The sequence below is a fragment of the Carcharodon carcharias genome, chromosome 5 (assembly GCF_017639515.1).
Source record: "Carcharodon carcharias isolate sCarCar2 chromosome 5, sCarCar2.pri, whole genome shotgun sequence".
Taxonomy (NCBI): Eukaryota; Metazoa; Chordata; class Chondrichthyes; order Lamniformes; family Lamnidae; genus Carcharodon; species Carcharodon carcharias.
In genome coordinates, this window is record NC_054471.1 from 142,147,150 (window position 1) to 142,165,942 (window position 18,793).

The 18,793-nt window shown below is 40.1% G+C and overlaps 1 protein-coding gene across 5 annotated transcripts in view; it reads right to left on the bottom strand.

Annotated features, from left to right (window-relative positions):
• Positions 1-18,793, bottom strand: part of map3k7 (mitogen-activated protein kinase kinase kinase 7) — a 138,805-nt gene that overhangs the window by 106,997 nt on the left and 13,015 nt on the right. For 4 of the 5 annotated variants that reach the window (XM_041188041.1, XM_041188042.1, XM_041188046.1 and 1 more), the window contains exons 2-3: positions 3,606-3,716; positions 1,289-1,354 (exon numbers count right to left, since the gene is read on the bottom strand). In XM_041188041.1, the coding sequence (XP_041043975.1) occupies positions 1,289-1,354; positions 3,606-3,716 (177 nt within the window). The remainder of the gene's footprint in view (positions 1-1,288; positions 1,355-3,605; positions 3,717-18,793) is intronic. The other variant, XM_041188043.1, reaches the window with a different exon arrangement.

Sequence of the window (18,793 nt, forward strand, 5' to 3'; positions counted from 1 at the left end):
CATGCAACGTCTTGATTTTCAAACCCCTCCATGGCCTCGCCCCTCCCTATCTCTGTAGTCTCCTTCAACCTCAGCACTCTGAGATCTGTACGCTCTTCTAATTCTAGCTTCTTGCACATCCCCAATTTTAGCCTCTTCACCACTGTTGGCCACGCCTTCATTGGCCTAGGCCTGAAACTCTGGAACACCCTCTCTGTCTCTCTATCTCCTTTAAGAGACTCCTGAAAACCAATCTACCGCTCAGACAAGCTTCTGGTCATCTGACCTAATTCTTCTTATGTGGCTTAGTCTTGTATTTTGCTTTATAATGCTCCTGTGAAATGTCTTGGGAAATTTCATTATGTTAAAAGATGCTATATAAATATAAGTTGTTGCTGTAGTTTGTTTAATCATTCCTTACAAGTTAACCCTTTGAGTCTACATATAATTCTAGTAAACCTACACTACACTCCCTGTAAGGCCAATATATCCTTCCAAAGGCATGGTGCCCAAAACTAGAGTAGTCTAACCAAGGCTTTATTAGTTGAAGCATGACTTTTACCCCCTTGAATTCTGGCAGTTGCTGTCAGATATCCAGCTGTAGTTAAGCTGCAATTTCTTTGATTTTACACTGGGAGGATTAAAGCTACCACTGTCAGGCCATGCAAAAAATTCCACATTATGCCACTGATTCCAGGCCCTTTTCAACATCAAGCTGATTTACAACATAATCCAAAATTTTTTGTTCCTCTAACTCTAGCCTTTTGTCCATCCCCCTTCTTCACCCAAAAAAGGTGACTGTCTTCAGCCATCTAGGCTCCATGCTCTGAAATTCTCATCTCTGCCTCTTCACTTCCCCCTTTAAGCCTCCTTTAAGCCCTCCTTAAAATCTTTTAGACCCTTATGAAGGGGTTTAGAATTTTTTTTATATATTGAAAGTGTTATAGAAATGCAATTTTTTGTTATGGTTACAGTATAGATGGTTGCTAATGGGTAAAAGCCAGGAACTGTCTTTGCTCTCCAGGGTGATCCTACAGTAGGTGGGTTCAGTAGTGGTTTCAATCAAGTTGTTCAAAGATAGGTCTAAAAGGTGGGATAGAGGTAACTAAGTAGAGATTCACAGCTTGAGGTTCTGACATTGGTTTGAGCTCTATTTATAATTTGCTTATAATTAGGTGAGTCCTCTTTAGGAGACATTAGAATCATATCTAGGAAGTAAAATGTTAAAGCACTAAATTTTGATCAAACAATAATAGTGTACAATTAGATTACACAAGTCAAAATGATAAATAGGATTTGAATTACATACTGGATTTAGGCAGGCTCCATACAGTTTCACAATGTTGGGGTGCGTTACACGTGACAACTGTCGAAGCTGTAACAGGAGAGAGAAAAAAAGTCATGAAAACAAAATAAAAGTGAGGCATAAATCTATGGGAGCTTCCATTGGCTGCTGCAGTGGGAGGACACCCCACACACAAGGTGGAGAAAGGAAATGAGCAGATAATCAGAAGTCCCCAAATGTGGTGTTACACAGTTGGTATAGCAATACCCTAGGCATGGGAATGAAGACAGATCAATACAAATAAAATTAAGCTGAATTTAATCTTTCTTGACCTTCAAGATCAGTTTTGCTAGACAGGAAGAGATTAGATTAAGTGTGCTGCAGTGAGGCAAATATTGCGCCTGTAGGATAGTCAGGAATGCAAATAATCAAGGTCCCACTATATTTACATTTGTGATGCTAGTTGAATTTTGTGTATTTCACAAACTTATAAATTTTCTCCATAGCATAGCAACAGATGTTTAGAAAACATACTAACAGAAAATTAATGTGAAATAAAATATTACATCAGCCAGAATTCAGTATAGAACTTGTCATGTTAACAGAAATCGTTGCATAATTAAACTTCAACTCAAGTTAAAAAAATTCAACTCAGATGTAAAGCGAACTTCATGCTAACTGGATGAATCACCGCATTGCTAATTACCTCCAAATTACTTATCCTAATTATTTGAAATCAAAGCAATCTTCATGTACAAATCAGGATTTGCAACATTTCTCTTAACCTTATATCCAAATCCCCATCAGCAGATTCTCCCAAGAAGAATACTTATCCAAGTTTTATGGGAGACTCATCAAAAGACAGGCACAGAACTTTGGGATAAGGCTAAATATGGCCTTGCCATTCTTTGCTTACAACTGTCAGCAGCTGGCTTATCTCTTCCTATATCTGTTCAATCTAGTAAACTGCAATGCAGTGACAAAGATTCATAGGGCATATTAAATTTATTTAGATACCAGGCAGGTAAAGGTGCTATATAAATATAAGTTGTTGTTGTAATTTATTTAATCTTTCCATGTAAATTGGCCCTTGGAGTCCAGGTATCATTTTGATAAACCTACACCGCACTCCCTCCAAGGTCAATATACCCTTCCTAAGGTGTGGTGCCCAAAACTGTAGTGGTTAACCAGGGCTTTGTATAGATGAAGTATCAGCTGCTGTCAGATATCCAGTTGTAGTTAGGCTGCAATTTCTTTGATTTCAACATTGGGAAAATTAAAGCCACCATTGTCAGATCAATTTTGCCATACAGGATATGAGGCTTGCTAATGATACAGGTCCCTAGAAAAGGTAGAGGAAAAAGCTCAAAAATACAGCATATACGCTTACAATTTTATTTGAAAGCAGACGTTCACAGGATATATTCATAAAGTAGTAATAATAAATTTGGGCCATTAAATTACACCTTGGAAATACAAGTGGATGAATGCTTGTGTTCTTCTGAAATGTTTCACACCTATTCTAGCAGGTGATAGACTCATTCATTTTACATACGTTGAGAACACAGCTGCACATCGTAGCCAGAATTCTATAGTTTGTGCTATGTGACCGTAACTCCCTGGCGGAAGCACAGGATGATTCAATTATCCATTACAGAATTGTGGACTTTTTTTGAAAGGTATATAATTTTCCTTATTGGAAACACCTCTTATTTCAAAAATCAGTGCCTATAAGATGCTGTTCTAAAATACTATCGTTTGAAAACATGTCAATTAAAAAAAATCTCAAAAATATCTTGAATTCAAGGGCTTCTATCAAGACATCTTTCTCAGGGTACCATTTCCACCCCAGCACCCCCTAAAAAAAAATCCCAAGACTTTTACATGAATCAGACATCATCTTCCAGGCAAAAAGGTTTAAAGGCAACCTGATACAAGCTCTTTACTAACATTGCTCCAAATACCAAAATATGAGAGAGAAGAGTTCAAGATGGCTTTCTGGGAAATACCTCGCCTCTACTTCATGATATGGCTAAAACTGCACTAGTTTTTATTCTTTTCATGGGATGTGAATGTCTAATTGCCCTTGAGGTGGTGTATAGGGAAATAGCAATTAGAAATCTGTCTCCTAACCAGGCAAGTCCACGCAATTATTATGGAACTGGACCAGTTTTAAAAAAAATATTCAGCTATCTTTTAATGATGTGCCTAGAAGAGTCAAAATTTATCATTTGCAACTTTTAGGCCAATTCCCCCTCTTTAACAAAAACAACCTGAACCAAATCCCAGATTTTGATCCTCAATCTCCACGACGAGAAGAAGGCATACAAGGTGGAATTACCTCTACGATGAACGCTTTCCTTTCTGATTCACTTTCAATTTGCTTTATAGCTACATCTTTTCCACGCCACTTTGCTTTACAGACAACCCCAAAAGCTCCTCTCCCAACAACCTGCAAGGCACAAAGAAAGGTAGTAAATAAACCAGACTTCCATAAATTCCTTATTTGTTCTTCATGAAATTCTAAGGTCAATATGTGTTTCTAATTTAGTTAGAAAAAATTATTTAGGATATTATACACCGAAATATGAAGACAGTTTGTCCTGGAAGCTTTGGTGTGGCCATCTCTGCAAGACTTGCACTTCAGGGACCAGGCTGTACTAGAGTAGGTCTCACAGAGTATAAATGTGCTTTCAGTTAAATTGGGTTTGGGAGCAGTAGTTTATGGATTAAACAAGATAAAATCACGTAGTTGTGACAATGACTAAGTTGATTAAGTTTTTTGTTTTTAGAAACTGCTCCACATATACAAGATCAAATGAATTAAAGAGATCAAAAATACACAAAAAGGGGTTTTTATTTTCATTGTGTATTTAATCCAGTTTCAAGAAATTGTCATGTGTATCTTGGCTCCGTGTGGCACTTTTACATTTGCACAGGAGACGTGCTCATACACTGAGAAAGCACTAATAACCAAGCGACACTTAAACTTCAGTTGTAAAGATGTCTCTGTTCATATACAGGGATTCAAAACATGATATAATTAACATTGAAGCCAAAAGTGATTTAAAAAAAAGAGAATGGAACACAATTTTGTTTTTGAAACTATCAACAGTATAGAACGTATATTTACAGGATACTGGCATTTCTGAATGAATTGCCTTAATACAAGTTTATCAACATGCTTTCATTCCAGGAAATGGAAAGAAAGATATGGATCTTAATCAAAGAATTGGCTCATCTCCCACTCAGCAATTTATTGCAGTGTACCGAATGACTCAAATAAGGAAACTCATATTGCACCTAATGCATTCATTAAATGTTTTAACATTTATGAACAATAAATTCTGAAAAACAGGGGGCAGTTTTAACCCCCAATGACAGGTGAGTTCAGGGGAGCAAGAGTGAGAATGAAAACGAATTTAAATTTTCATATCTGAACTCAACACATCCAATTCAGTTTAACAGAGACAGATTGGCCACTGAAATCTTCTCAGGAAGCTAAATGACTGATATGAACTCAGGGAGACCAAACGCAGACTGGGTGACCACTTTGCGGAACACCTCCAGCTTGTTCACAAGCACGACCCAGACCTCTCTGTCGATTGCCATTTCAACACACCATCCTGCTCTCATGCCCATATGTCCGTCCTTGACCTGCTCCAATGTTCCATTGAAGCCCAACGCAAACTGGAGGAACAGCACCTCATCTTCCGATTTGGCACCTTACAGCCTTCCAGATTTAACATTGAGTTCAACAACTACAGACCATGAACTCTCTCCTCCATCTTTTCTGGATCCCTTTTTTTCTACATTCATTTTTATCTTTTATCCACTTATTTTTTTATTAATTTATATGTCTTTATCCCGTTTTTATTCCCCCTTCTATCCCATTTTCCATTCTTTTTTTCCCTACCACCACCCCCTCCCCCCACGCCATCCCCTCCAGGACCATTTATTACTTGTCCCATGCTGTTCTTTCACACAATTCTACCCTTGTTCTGCTATCATCGCATTCTGCTTTCTTACTCTTATGCCACTGTCAGCACCTTTTTTAACACTTACATTATCATTAACATGCCCGCTGTCCTTTAGTTCATGACATCTTTGTCAATCCCTTCTTTGTCACCACCTATCGCTGGCCTTCTATCCAACTCCACCTGCCCCACCCCACTTAAACAGTATAAATTTCATCACATTTCCACTTCTCTTCAGCTCCGAAGAAGGGTCATACGGACTCGAAACGTATACTGTTTTTCTCTCCACAAATGCTGCTAGACCAGCTGAGTTTTTCCAGCATTTTCTGTTTTTGTTTCAGATTTCCAGCATCCGCAGCATTTTCCCTTTAGCTAGAAAAAGTGATCCTTTATAGCTTGAATCCTGCAGATTTCCACAACAGAAAGAACTTGCAATCACAGAGATAGTACAGGTCGAGTATCATTTATCCGAAGTCTCCAAGGCAGATTGCATTTCGGATTTCAGATAATTTTGGTTTTCAAGTACTTATATTAAACTTATATTACAATAGCCAAAGTCTCGGCTAACTACAGTCTAAAATAAATAAACTGGCAAGAAAAGCAGAATGTATCACTGTATAATAAATAAAGAGTACATTCTTTTTGACACGTAGAGCACAAAAACCGCAAGGTAAACAAACAACTACATAATAGCATAAGACCATAAAGACAAAGGAGCAGAAATTAGGCCATTCGAGTCTACTCTGCCATTCAATCATGGCTGAGAGGTTTCTCAACCCCATTCTCCAGCCTTCTCCCCATAACCTTTGATCCCCTTACCAATCAAGAACCTATCTATCTCGGTCTTAAATACACTCAATGACTTGGCCTCCACAGCCTTCTGTAGCAATGAATTCCATAGATTCACCACTCTCTGGCTAAAGAAGTTTCTCCTCATCTCCGTTCTAAAAGGTCTTCCCTTTACTCTGAGGCTGTGCCCTTAGGTCCTAGTCTCTCCTACTAATGGAAACATCTTCCCCACATCCACTCTATCCAGGCCTTTCAGTATTCTGTAAGTTTCAATCAGATCCCCCCCATCCTTCTAAATTCCATCGAGTATAGACCCAGAGTCCTCAAACGTTCCTCATGTATTAAGCCTTTTATTCCTGGGATCATTCTAGTGAACCTTCTCTGGACCCTCCCCAGGGCCAGCACATTCTTCCGGAGATACAGGGCCCAAAATTGCTCACAGTATTCTAAATGTGGTCTGACCAGAGCCTTATAAAGCCTCAGCAGCACATCCCTGCTTTTATATTCTATATTTTATATAAATGCCAACATTGCATTTGCCTTCCTAACTACCGACTCAACCTGCAAGTTAACCTTAAAAGAATCCTGGACTAGGACTCCCAAGTCCCTTTGCACTCCAGAATTCTGAATTCTCTCCCCATTTAGAAAATTGTCCATGCCTCTATTCTTCCTATCAAAGTGCATCACCTCACACTTCCCCACGTTGTATTCCATCTGCCACTTCTTTGTCCATTCTCCTAACCTGTCCAAACCCGTCTCCAGTCTCCCCGCCTCCTCAATACTACCTGTCCCTCCACCTATCTTTGTATTATCTACAAACCTAGCCAGAATGCCCTCAGTTCCTTCATCTAGATCATTAATGGATAAAGTGAAAAGTTGTGGTCCCAACATTGACCCCTGCGGAACTCCACTAGTCACCGGCCGCCATCCTGAGAAGGACCCCCTTATCCCCACTCTCTGCCTCCTGCCAGACAGCCAATCTTCTATCCATGCTAGTACCTTGTCTCTAACACCATAGGCTCTTATCTTACTGAGCAACCTCCTGTGCAACACCTTGTCAAAGGCCTTCTGGCACCGGGCAGGCAACATACCATGCGGGACTCTCGATCCTACTTACGAAGGATGCTATCAATTCCCCTAATTATAGAATCCCCTACAACTAACACTTGTCTTTTTGCTCCCCCCTCTTGAATGGCTCCTGTGCCATGGTGCCGTGGTCAGCTGGCTCATCCTCCCTTCAGCCCTGTTCCTCATCCACACAGGGAGCAAGTACTTCATACCTGTTGGACAAGGTCAAGAGCTGAGGCTCCTCTGTTCCTGAACATAGGATCCCGCTACCTGCCTCACTTGCAGTCACACCCTGCTGACCCTGACCATTGACCGAATTTGAGGTACTTAATCTACCAAGTGTGACCGCCTCCTGAAACAAAACGTCCAGGTAACTCTCCCCCTCCCGGATGTGCAGCAGCGGCCGGAGCTCGGACTCCAGAACTCGGAACTACACTTCCTGTGCTAACAGTCAATGAGGTTCAAAAAAAGTGAGGTTTTTGCATGTTTTCAGATTTATGGAGAAAAGATACACGACACCTAATAATGCCAATTCCTGAGTAATAACAAATTTCATGCGCTAATTAAGAACAATTGAAAATTATGAAGGCAGAGACTAGTGGTCATCTGATAATCTATGTAATAAAGTAGCAAGGCTGGAGTCTTGGGGTGCAATGTCCTACAAACTGATCCTGATTGCTGCCTTACAAATAGAAAAAGTACAGGGTGGTGGCCAGGTACCTCTCCATAAAAAATAAACACTTTTGAGTCACACTGCACATATGATAGTAACATAGCAACCTATTACTGCAAGTGTTCCATACATTTTTCAATTAAACCAATTCCATCAAGCATTCTCTGTGTCACATAATGGGAACTCTTTCCAAATAGCATTAGCACAATTTTGATTATACTCTCAGCTGTAAGGCCAGATTGCAATTAAGGTTTTAATCAGAGCAATTCACAGAATTGTTACAGCGCAGAAGCAGGCCATTTGGCCCATCATCTGCACCAGCTCTCCAAATGAGCAATTCCCTTGGTGCCATTCTTTTCCCTTCTCCCTGTAACCCTGCACATTCTTCCTTTTCAGATAACAGTCTACTTCTTTTTTCAATGATTTGATTGAACCTGCCTCTACCACACTCTCAGGCAGTGCATTCTAGATCTTAACCACTCGCTGCATGAAAAAGTTGTTCTCATAGCACTTTTGCTTCTTTTGCCAATTAGTTTAAATCTGTGCCTTCTCTTTCTCAATCCTTTCACGAGTGGGAACAGTTTCTACTCTGTCCAGATCCCTCATGATTTTGAATACCTCTATCAAATCTCCTCTCAAACTTCTCTTCTCAAAGGAAAACTGTCCCAACTTCTCCAATCTATCTTCATAACTGAAGTTCCTCAATCCTGGAACCATTCTTGTGAATCTTTTCTGCACTCTCTCCAATGCCTTCATATCTTTCCTCAAGTGCAACACCCAGAACTAGATACAATACTCCAGCTGAGGCCGAACTAGTGTCTTAGATATAAGCTTAATGTGGCACCTTTCCAATTTTGTCTCTTACAAACCAGTAAGTCCAGTTTTGCCACAATTGTTCTTTTTTTGAGGTCTAGTTTAAAATATCTATAGGTGATGTTTATTTGAATGCCGTGTACCAGTTTCAATACAATACAGAAGTCATTCAGCTGATCACAGTTGTAGTGGTAGTAGTCATTACAACTTACTTCACTGTTCTGTTTTTCCTGAATAATGAAGCACAAATATCAGGATTCTCATTCACAATCATTGCTCAGTGACTCATGTTGAAAAACATGCATTTTTGAACACACAATGACAGGATTGGGTTCAGCTACAAAACTCTCCCAAAGTTGAGTAGCTTGTCATTTAAGCGTCTAAACCAATATGCACTTGCATACAGTACTAGATGATCATGGAACCATATTTCAGCAACTGTCAGTACCTTCAGGTTAAGAAAGCACCACTACAACCACTGGCTAAGCCATTTTCCGTAGCTTTATTTGTTAAGGGTAAATCTTATTCAAAAAAATCACACAACTTAAAATTAAATGTTGCCATCCAGATCAACGGTAGACTAGAATTAAGCAACTAAAGTTCAAATTGTCATGCCACAAACATGACATGATTCAGCATAAACAGCCATTGATACTTCAAGACAATTTGGGGGAAGAAATTCAATTACCTCATCCTTTCATCAAAGCTTACACTTTTCTCCATGCCCATTATAACAACCAACCGTAACTTAAATGTTGTTGCCTCTACAACCCTTCTATAAGATCATTCAACCTATTGATTGCGTTTTTCATGACCAAGTACCAATTGAAACTTATCCCCTTGAATTATGGTTGAAATATTGCTCAAAATATTGTGTTGCAGCTGTTTTTTCTTAATTTGGCACTTCATATACCTCTATACAGTCCTATCCCTTTCACCTCCTTTAAAGAACTAAGTTCTTCTCGTCAATTATGCCATAAACTTCTGTGGTCATTCTGTTTGAGCTCTAGGTGTTGGAATTAGGGCACAGTACTCAACATTACAGCCTGACAAAGGCACTACATAACTTCTACCTGGTGAGTTTATACTTGTACAATACCGATTAGGTAATATAACTCAATATTGTTACCTTTATGGATTCTTGCTCTAGAATGATTAGACATTTTAAGTGTTAGGCATACATCTCTGACAGCTTATTCTCTAACTGATACAACACCATTCCTCAACTTTTCCATTATTGCTGTCGCTGTAAATTATTTTGCATTCATCAATTTTTAAATTGTATTTTTTTCTTCTTTTTGTCAATATTGAAAATCCATCTGGCATAAATCTACTCTCAAACAAATTACAGATGTCTTACCTTTACTGCTCTATCCTCAACTCATTCTGCAGTATTAGGAGAGGGCAGGATTCTTGCCAAGTCAGAAGGTTATGACATCCATCCCCTCTCCAGGCATTAACATATAATCCAATCTGACACTTCAATGTAAATCCAAGGGAGTGCTGCACTCAGAGGTTTAGTCTTTTGGATGAAAAATAAGCTGAGGCCCAGTTTTCTCTCTTGAGCGAAAGTAAAAGATCCTAAGGTACTAATCAAAAAGCAGAGGGGTTCTTCCAGAATCCTGGCAAACATTTATCCCTGAAACACCACCAACAGAATATCTGGTCATTTATCTCATTGCTGTCTGCTGGACCCTCCAATGCATAAAGTGGTTGCCCCCAGCTGCCTATATTGCAATAGTGACTACACTTTAAATATATTTTATTGGCTGTGAAGTGTTTTGTGACATCTGGAGGGCATGAACGGTATTATATAAACAAGTTATTTTCTTTACTAGGGAATCACCTTTATAACCCTTCTCCACATGGGTTTCCCCTTTTTATTTCAATGACCTGAACTGGAGACACATGCAATGACCTGGATTTTTCAGTCAACAGTAAAGAGACATTGCTCTGTGGTAATCTCGAAAAAGCACAGGAGCAGGAGGAGGCCACTTGGCCCTTCGAGCCCACCGTTCAATAAGATCATGGCAGGTCTGATTCCTGTCTCAGCTCCACTTTCCTGCCTGCCTGCCAATAGCTCTCGACTCCCTTGCCTAATAAAAATTGGTCTAACTTTGTCTTAAATGAATTCAAAGGCCCAGCCTCCACTACTTTCTGGGCAAGAGAATTCCACACACCAACGACCCTTTGGGAGAAAAAGTTTCTCCTCATCTCAGTTTAAAAATAAGAGGTCTCACTTTTAAAGGCAAGTTTTAGTCCCACCTATAAGAGGGAACATCTTCTGGGTATTCACCCTATCAAGTCCCCTCAGGATCTTATATGCTTCAATAAGATCATTTCTCATTCTTCTAAACTCTAATGGGTATAGACCTAACCTGTTCAACCTTTCTTCATAAGACAATGTTTCATCCGAGGAATGAGTCCAATGAACCTTCTCAGAGCTGCTTCTAGTATATTTATGTCCTTTCTTAAATTATGAGATCAAACTGTACACAGTACTCCGTATCTGGTCTCACCAAGGCCCTTTACAGCTGAAGTAGAACTTCCCTACTTTTATATTCCATTCTTCTTGCAATAAATCCGAACATTTCATTTGCCTTCCTAATCAGTTGCTGTACCTGCACACTAACTTTATGTGATTCATGTAGCAGGACACCCAGGTCCCTCTGTACTGCCAAGTTCTGCAATATTTCTCCATTTAAATGATATACTGCTTTTCTAGTCTTCCTGTCAAAGTGAACAAGTTCACATTTACCTAAGTTATACTCCATCTGCCAATTTTTTGCCCACTCACTTAATCTGCCTTTATCCCTTTACAGACTCTACTTCCTTTTGACAACTTACTTTCCTACCTATCTTGGTGTGATCCTCAGATATAGCTACCATACATTCGCTCCCTTCATCCACGTCATTCATATAGATTGTAAACAGTTGAGGACTCAACAATGACATGGCACTCCATTTGTTACTGCTTGCCAATCTGAAAAAGGTTTATACCTACTGTCTGCTTCTAAAGAGAGCTTCCCGCGAATACCTAGTGGATTTTTCCTTTCCCAGGAGTTTGTTTGAATCTAGCACTAAGTCAAGGAGTTCTTGCAGTCTCCAGCAATAGAAATGAAATCAAGCAGGTTAAGCAGCTAGTTGCACTGATGCATTCTCACAGACAACAAGCCAGGAAGAGAAATGTACCATTATCCTTCTTTTAAAAATTAAATTTCAGGGAGCAAAATGAACGATGGGAAATATCCATCGGATTAAGTAGACACTGAAATATCAACAAACTTTATTGTAAAAATATATAGAATTTATCGTATTGGAGAAATTTGACATTTAACAAATATAAAATTAAGTCTTTCAGGGCCAGAGAGGTTTGTCATCAATAACTACAAACTTAGCAAACCATTAAAAACCTAGTTACACCTCACTCAATAATGTGTAACTTCTTTTTCAAGGGTTTTCACAGCAATATTTACAGCAAAAAAGATCAATTAACTGATTTCTAATTGATTGCAATCTGCAGGGACTTAAACAGTGCACCCTATAGCAAACCATAGAATCATTGATGGAAGTTTCTGGATTTTGGCTGCGCGTGTGCAGCCTGAGAAGTTGCTTTCAAAGGTGTAATACAGTTTTACTATTACTATTGCAAAAACTAGGCCAAGGTTTAGTTATTGGCAGAGCGCTTATTCAGTTTCAGTACTAAAATTGCATGTGAATGATGATTCCCCTGGTTCTACACAGTTTATAGTGGGTGAATGGGCATGGAAGTGCCACAACTTGACATGGGGGGGGCAGATGAAGACCACCTTTTGAACTTGCCTTTCAAACAATTCACTCATCCAAACTATGGTACAATACATCCCTGAAGTGTCATGAACCATGAATCTTTGGAAAGTTGGTCCGACTCCATGGAAGTTGCAGAGGACAAGGACACGCCTATCACTGCAATGGGGCTGGCCAGGTTGGGGGTGCAGGGTGTGGGCTCACAACCCAAACCAGCCCACACCTATAAAAGGCACCCCTGAAAATCGGAAACCCTGGAAACGGGGACAGGAATCCTGGATACGAGTCCCAGCCACCTTTTTCATCCTTCTACTGAGTCTCCCAGACTTCACGAAAATCCAGGCCTAAAACTCAATGTCCAAGATGAAAATCCTTCACTTTACACTGGTTGCAAAGATCGTGCAAAACAAATTCTGAGGAAGCTTGCAGCGCTTCTGTTAAAGCAAAACAATTGGAGTTATACTACAGGTCGATAGCTCACCACCTTGCTCAAATCATTGCAAAGATCTGCAATTTATTAAAATATGTGTTTAGTGTCAGCTTTGTTCAGGTGGTGGTACATGCATCTAAGTGATAAAATTGTTGGTTGCCTTCTTGAACCGCTGCATTCCATGTAGTGTAGGGACATTCACAGTGCTGTTAGGGAGGGAGTTCCAGAATTTTGACCCAGCAACAGTGAAGGAACGGCGATATATTTCCAAGTCAGGATGATGAGTGACTGGAGGGGAACTTCCAGATGGTGGTGCCTCCACCTATCTTGCTGCCTTTGTCCTTTTAGGTAGCGTGGGTTTGAAAGGTGCTGTCTAAGGAGCCTTGGTGAATTCCAATACCGTTGTGTCAATACTTCTGCTGCAGTAACAATGTATATAATGCCACTATAAGTATTTTTAAATTATTCGTTCATGGGATGTGGCCATTGCTGGCTAGGCCAGCATTTATTGCCCATCCCTAATTGCCCTTGTTCAGAAGGCATTTTTTAAGAGTCAACCACATTGCTGTGGGCCTGGAGTCACATGCAGGCCAGACCAGGTAAGATCATTAGTGAAGCAAATGGGTTTTTTTTTAATGACAATCAACAAGGTTTAGTGGTCATCATCAGACTTTGAATTCCAATATCACCATCTGCCATGTCCCTAGCAGATTACACTGGGTCTCTGAATTACCAGTCCAGTGGCAATGCCACTACGCCACCTCCTCCCTTAAATGCTTAGAAGAGATAATTTCACACTATTGGTACTTTGCACAAACTACAGCATTTTGGGGAAAAAAATACTCAGGAAGCCCCTTCATTAGAAAATTAGAGAGAGGCAGAATGCTGGTAAATCACACCCAACATGCATGTGATAATGCATTTGTAAAACTCTTGCCATCATGTTCATAGCACCACCAGGTAGCTAAACTGTGCATGCTGCACACACAAACGGCTATATAGATGTTATACTGATAATGCGCCAAATTAATTTAAATTGTCGTAACTCGTAGCAATGAGTTAGCATGTGCTGGTTCTTTTCCTTTCAACTGTGAATTTCTTTCCAGTTTCCTACTCTATTCATGTACTGGGGTATGTTTCTATCAGCACCAACAGCCCTGACATGCCTCACACATCTTCATCCTTCACATATGAGCCGAGTATTTGACAGCAAGCTGTTTAACTAAAGGGGAATCATTGCTAAGCCTAAATCTGACCTTGCTCTTGGTCCACATATGGGCAATGTGTTCTGAAAGGAATTCCTAGAAAATTTGGACCTTCTTCAACTGTTCAAGAGATAGTGGCATCCCAGTCAAGTGGTAAAAATTCCGATCTTAAGACTAGAGTTCAACTTGCCCACCCTGCCACCTGTCTCCGTCATGCCCCCTCCCGCCCCAACAAAGTACATTCATTCTGTACCTCTCACTTGGGGCAACTAGTTATTGGAATCCAACATAAAGTGTTAAAATAAAATTTTAACAGGTTTCCAAAAAGATGAAATGTTAAAAATAACAAGAAGCCTACAACAAAATAGTACTGGGCATTTTTTCATGATCAACATAAAGGTGAAACATCTCGAAATAGCACAACTTTGTTCCTGGCGTGATGTCTATTTTGAAGCCCAGATCAAAGAATCGGGTGTGGACTTACAGCCACTAAATCAGATCACATTCTTATGATTTCAGGGCAATAAACATAGCTCTTAGCTTTCAGCCGTCACAGCAATGTTAGTTCAGAACAACAGAAAAGGAAGGCATCTGTAAAAATAGCTGTCACTCTTTTCCTTCCACAGCTACAAGTATTCTTTCAGTTTGATTATTTATTGCTTTATTTTGGCAGTCATGTGCTGAAACCCATCAACATAAAAAGGATATCAAAAGTCAAGCTACTGTGAAATCAACGTTTGCCTAACATATTCCCTGCAGGGGGGTCCTTGCCTAAATTTAAAGACCTTGGGTGAAGGTTGGCATAAGCCCAATCCAATTAATGAGCTAGTCTAGCATTTCATCATTGGTATCTTAAAGCATTGTGGGCCTTCTTGGCTCAGGTACTGGATTATCAAATCTACCATGCTATGTGATATAGATTTTGACCTTCCATTACTAGGAAGGCCATTTTGCAACAGTGCCGACTCTAGAAGTATCCTACCTAACCTCTCCTCAAGGAAGATAGTCAATAGCTGGGAGGGACGGAGTGAGTGAGACAGAGTCCACATAGAAAGATTTAAATTTTAATTACTAAACAACTGTAAAATAACAATAAATCAGTTCACAATAGCACAGGCGAGACTGAAACCTAGCATTGTTACAGTAATACCAAATCACATCAAACTCAATGAAGAGTCTCAGGTCTTATTCACATTTATGTTTCCCTGTGACAACTTGGCTTAGTCGATAGAAATCTTACGACCGAGTTAAATGTTTTGAGTTGATTCCTCACTTCATAACCTGAACACGTAATGTAAGCTGACGCTTCAGTGCTGTACTAAGGAAGTGCTATTAGAGGTGCTGTATTCCTTTTGAGGCATTAAACAGAGGCCACTTCTGTTCTGGTGGCTGATGCAAACATTAAAGGATTAATGAAATTTTCAAAGATAGCCTGCAAGGTCTTCTTGTAACTTAGCCAAAATTCCCTTAAATCAAAAAAAATTATTAACTGATAATTGATCTCATTCATTGCTTTTGGGATTATGTGAGTAAACTGTTAACTGCACTTCAAAAAGTTATTCATTGGATGCACTGTGTTTTAGGATAGTGCTTCCCAAACTTTCTGCACTGCTGCCCCATATTAATCCTTGACACTTGGCGCAACCAGAGAGTGAAAATTAGGAGGTTTGGGGGCTTGGGGGTCAGTGGCAAGTGTTAATAAGATGTGAGGGGTTCAAACAGCAGGGATATAGGCACAAATACCACTAAGACACCTCCTATTTTGCAGGCTCTATTGGTGTCAGGGATCAGGCCCCAGAGCTCATTGATTAGGCTATGCCCTCAGGGAAAACAACATATGAATTAGGAGCAGTAGGCCTCTTAACGCGTCAAGCCTGCTCCGCCATTCAATAAGATCATGGCTGATCTGATTGTGGCTTCAACTCCACATTCCACCTACCCCCGATAATCTTTGACTCCCTTGTTAGTCAAGAATCTCTGTCTCTACCTTAAAAATATTCAACAATAATATGGAAGAGTGTTCTAAAGACTCCCGACACTCGAGAAAAAATTCTTCTCATCGCCATCTTAAATGGGGAGACACCATATTCTTGAACTGTGCCCCCTAGTTCTAGTCTCTCCCACCCTTTCAGCATCCACCCTGTCAAATCCCTTCAAGATCTTATATGTTTCAATAAGATCATCTTTCATTTTTCTAAACTCCAATGGATACATGCCCGTCCAATCTTTTCTCTAAAGGACCTTTAAGATTCAAAAGGCCTTTGCAGCCGATCCCAGGACTGTCAAATCTGAATCACCGCTCCACAGCAGCCATTGCTACCTTGGAGCTCACGACCCCAAATGTTCATCCCCCAATCCCACTAGGGGAGTCGAGACCTACAGTTTGGGAATCCCTGCTCTAGCATGTTTCCAGTCTAATACCAACAAATTGTGTTTGAGGAATGTTCTTGATGGCTGTCATTCTTAAGGTTTTTGATGTCATAAGCTTGCTATATAAAATCATTATTTTTGGTGCAAATCCTTGTCAATTTTCAAAGGCCAAAGTAGCGCAAGCCTTTATCTGCATTGCTTCAGTATCAATTATATTTTTATAATCTTATTACTTTGTCCTATAATTAGACATTCTGGATGGTCTGCACGTGTATGTGCAACCTATGAAGTTCTTTGATAACAAAAACAGAAAATGCTGGAAAAACGCAGCAGGTCTAACAGAATCTGTGGAGAGAAAAACAGAGTTAATATTTCAAGTCCGTATGCCTCTACTTCAGAGCTAAAGATAAGCAAAAATGTGGTGAAATTTATACTGTTTAAGGGGGGTGGAGCAGATGAAGATGGATAGAAGGCCAGCAATTGGTGGGGGCAAAGGAGAGAATGACAAAGAAGTCACGAACAAAAGGAAGTGTTAATGGTAGTGGTAAAGGCTAAAGATGTTTATAATGGCATTAAGGTAAGAATGCAGAATGTGATAATAGTAGGACAAGGGTAAACACTCTGAATAGAACAACATGAAAAGCGACAGATGGCCCTTGTGGGGGTGGGGTGGGGGGAGGGGATGATGATGGGAAAAAAGGTCGAAAATAGGATAAAAGGTGGGCATAAAACAATTAATAAAAATGAAAATAAATAGAAATTAAAATAAATGGATAAAACTAAAAAAATAAAATGAATATTGAAAAAAAGGGATTTTAAAAAAAGGGGGTGAGGATAGAGGAGAGTGTTCATTGTCTGAAGTTGTTGTACTCAATGTCAAGTCCGGAAGGTTGTAAAGTGCCTAATGGGAAGACGAGGTACTGTTCCTCCTGTTTGTGTTGTGCTTCACCAGAACATTGTAGCAGATCAAGAGCAGACATGTGGGCATGAGAGCAGGACGGTGTGTTGAAATGGCAAGCAACAGGAATGTCTGGGTCATACTTGTGGACAGACTGAAGGTGAACTGCAAAACGGTCACCCAGTCTGCGTTTGGTCTCTCTAAATGTGGAGGCCACCGCATTGGGAGCAACGAATTCAGTAGACCAAATTGAAGGAGGTGCAAGTGAAGTGTTGCTTCCACTGAAAGGAGTGTTTGGGCCCTTGGACGGTGAGGAGGGAGGGGGTAAAGGGGCAGGTGTTGCACCTTCTTCGATTGCACGGGAAGGTGCCGTGGGAGGGGGATGAGGTGTTGTGGGTGATGGAAAAGTGGACTAGTGTGTCCCAGAGGGAACGGTCCCTACGGAATGCCAATGGCGGGGGGAGTGAGGGGAAGGTGTGTTTGGTGGTGGCATCATACTAGAGTTTGCAGAAATGACGGAGGATGATCCTTTGAATATGGAGGCTGGTGGGGTGAAAAATAAGGACAAGGGGGACCCTATCATGGATCTGGAAGGGAGAGGAAGGTGTGAGGGCAGAGGTGCGGGAGATGGGTCAGACACAGTTGAGGGCCTTGCCAACCACAGTGGGTGGGAAACCTTAGTTAAAGAAGAAGGAAGACATGTCAGGAGCGCCATTTTGGAAAGTAGCATATCAGAACAGATGCGATGGAGGCAAACGAACTGAGAGAATGGGATGGAGTCCTTACAGGAAGCAGGGTGTGAGGAGCTGTAGTTCAAGTAACTGTGGGAGTCAGAGGGCTTGTAAAGTTCTTTGATAAGCTTTCTAAAGCAGGTTCAAGACTCAGTTATACAATGTAATCTAAATGATGGCCAATTAGGAGATCGACGAAATAAACTTCCTGAGTTTAAGGACACACCCATATTTTGGTAGCTGATTTTTTTTTTTAAATGCCTATTTTTTTCTTGCAATCAGCTTGACAAAAACCACAAATTTCTGTTTAAGCCAAAGAAAACCTGCCGGGTAGTTTTAGCACGCTTTACAATTATTGACTTACACGAAAATAAAGTAATAATTATGATACAGCAGATCATTCGGCCCATTATGTGCATATCAGCCAAACTTTGGCAGCTTTGTGTTTTGACAAATTCTTACTTTAAATGTCACACTCCTGTCTTTTTAATATGGACTTGCTCATAAAAAAGAGCTCTGTCAAATTTACATTTCAACTCTTCTGCTTCCACTTTTTGATCACTTAAAGCTCCATTCTAGTGAACCAGAAAACATGAAAAGCACTTGAGTATTCAAAAAGAGGCTTTGCATTTTAAAGACCTAAGCTGAACTTGATTTGCAACATAATTAGTAATCCTACCCAAAAGATATGTATGAATTATATTCATTTTGTGAATTAATAGCAACTTGAAATCAGTTAGTCCAAGCATGCCATTATCAAAGAAAAATAACCACATTTTACAGAATTCT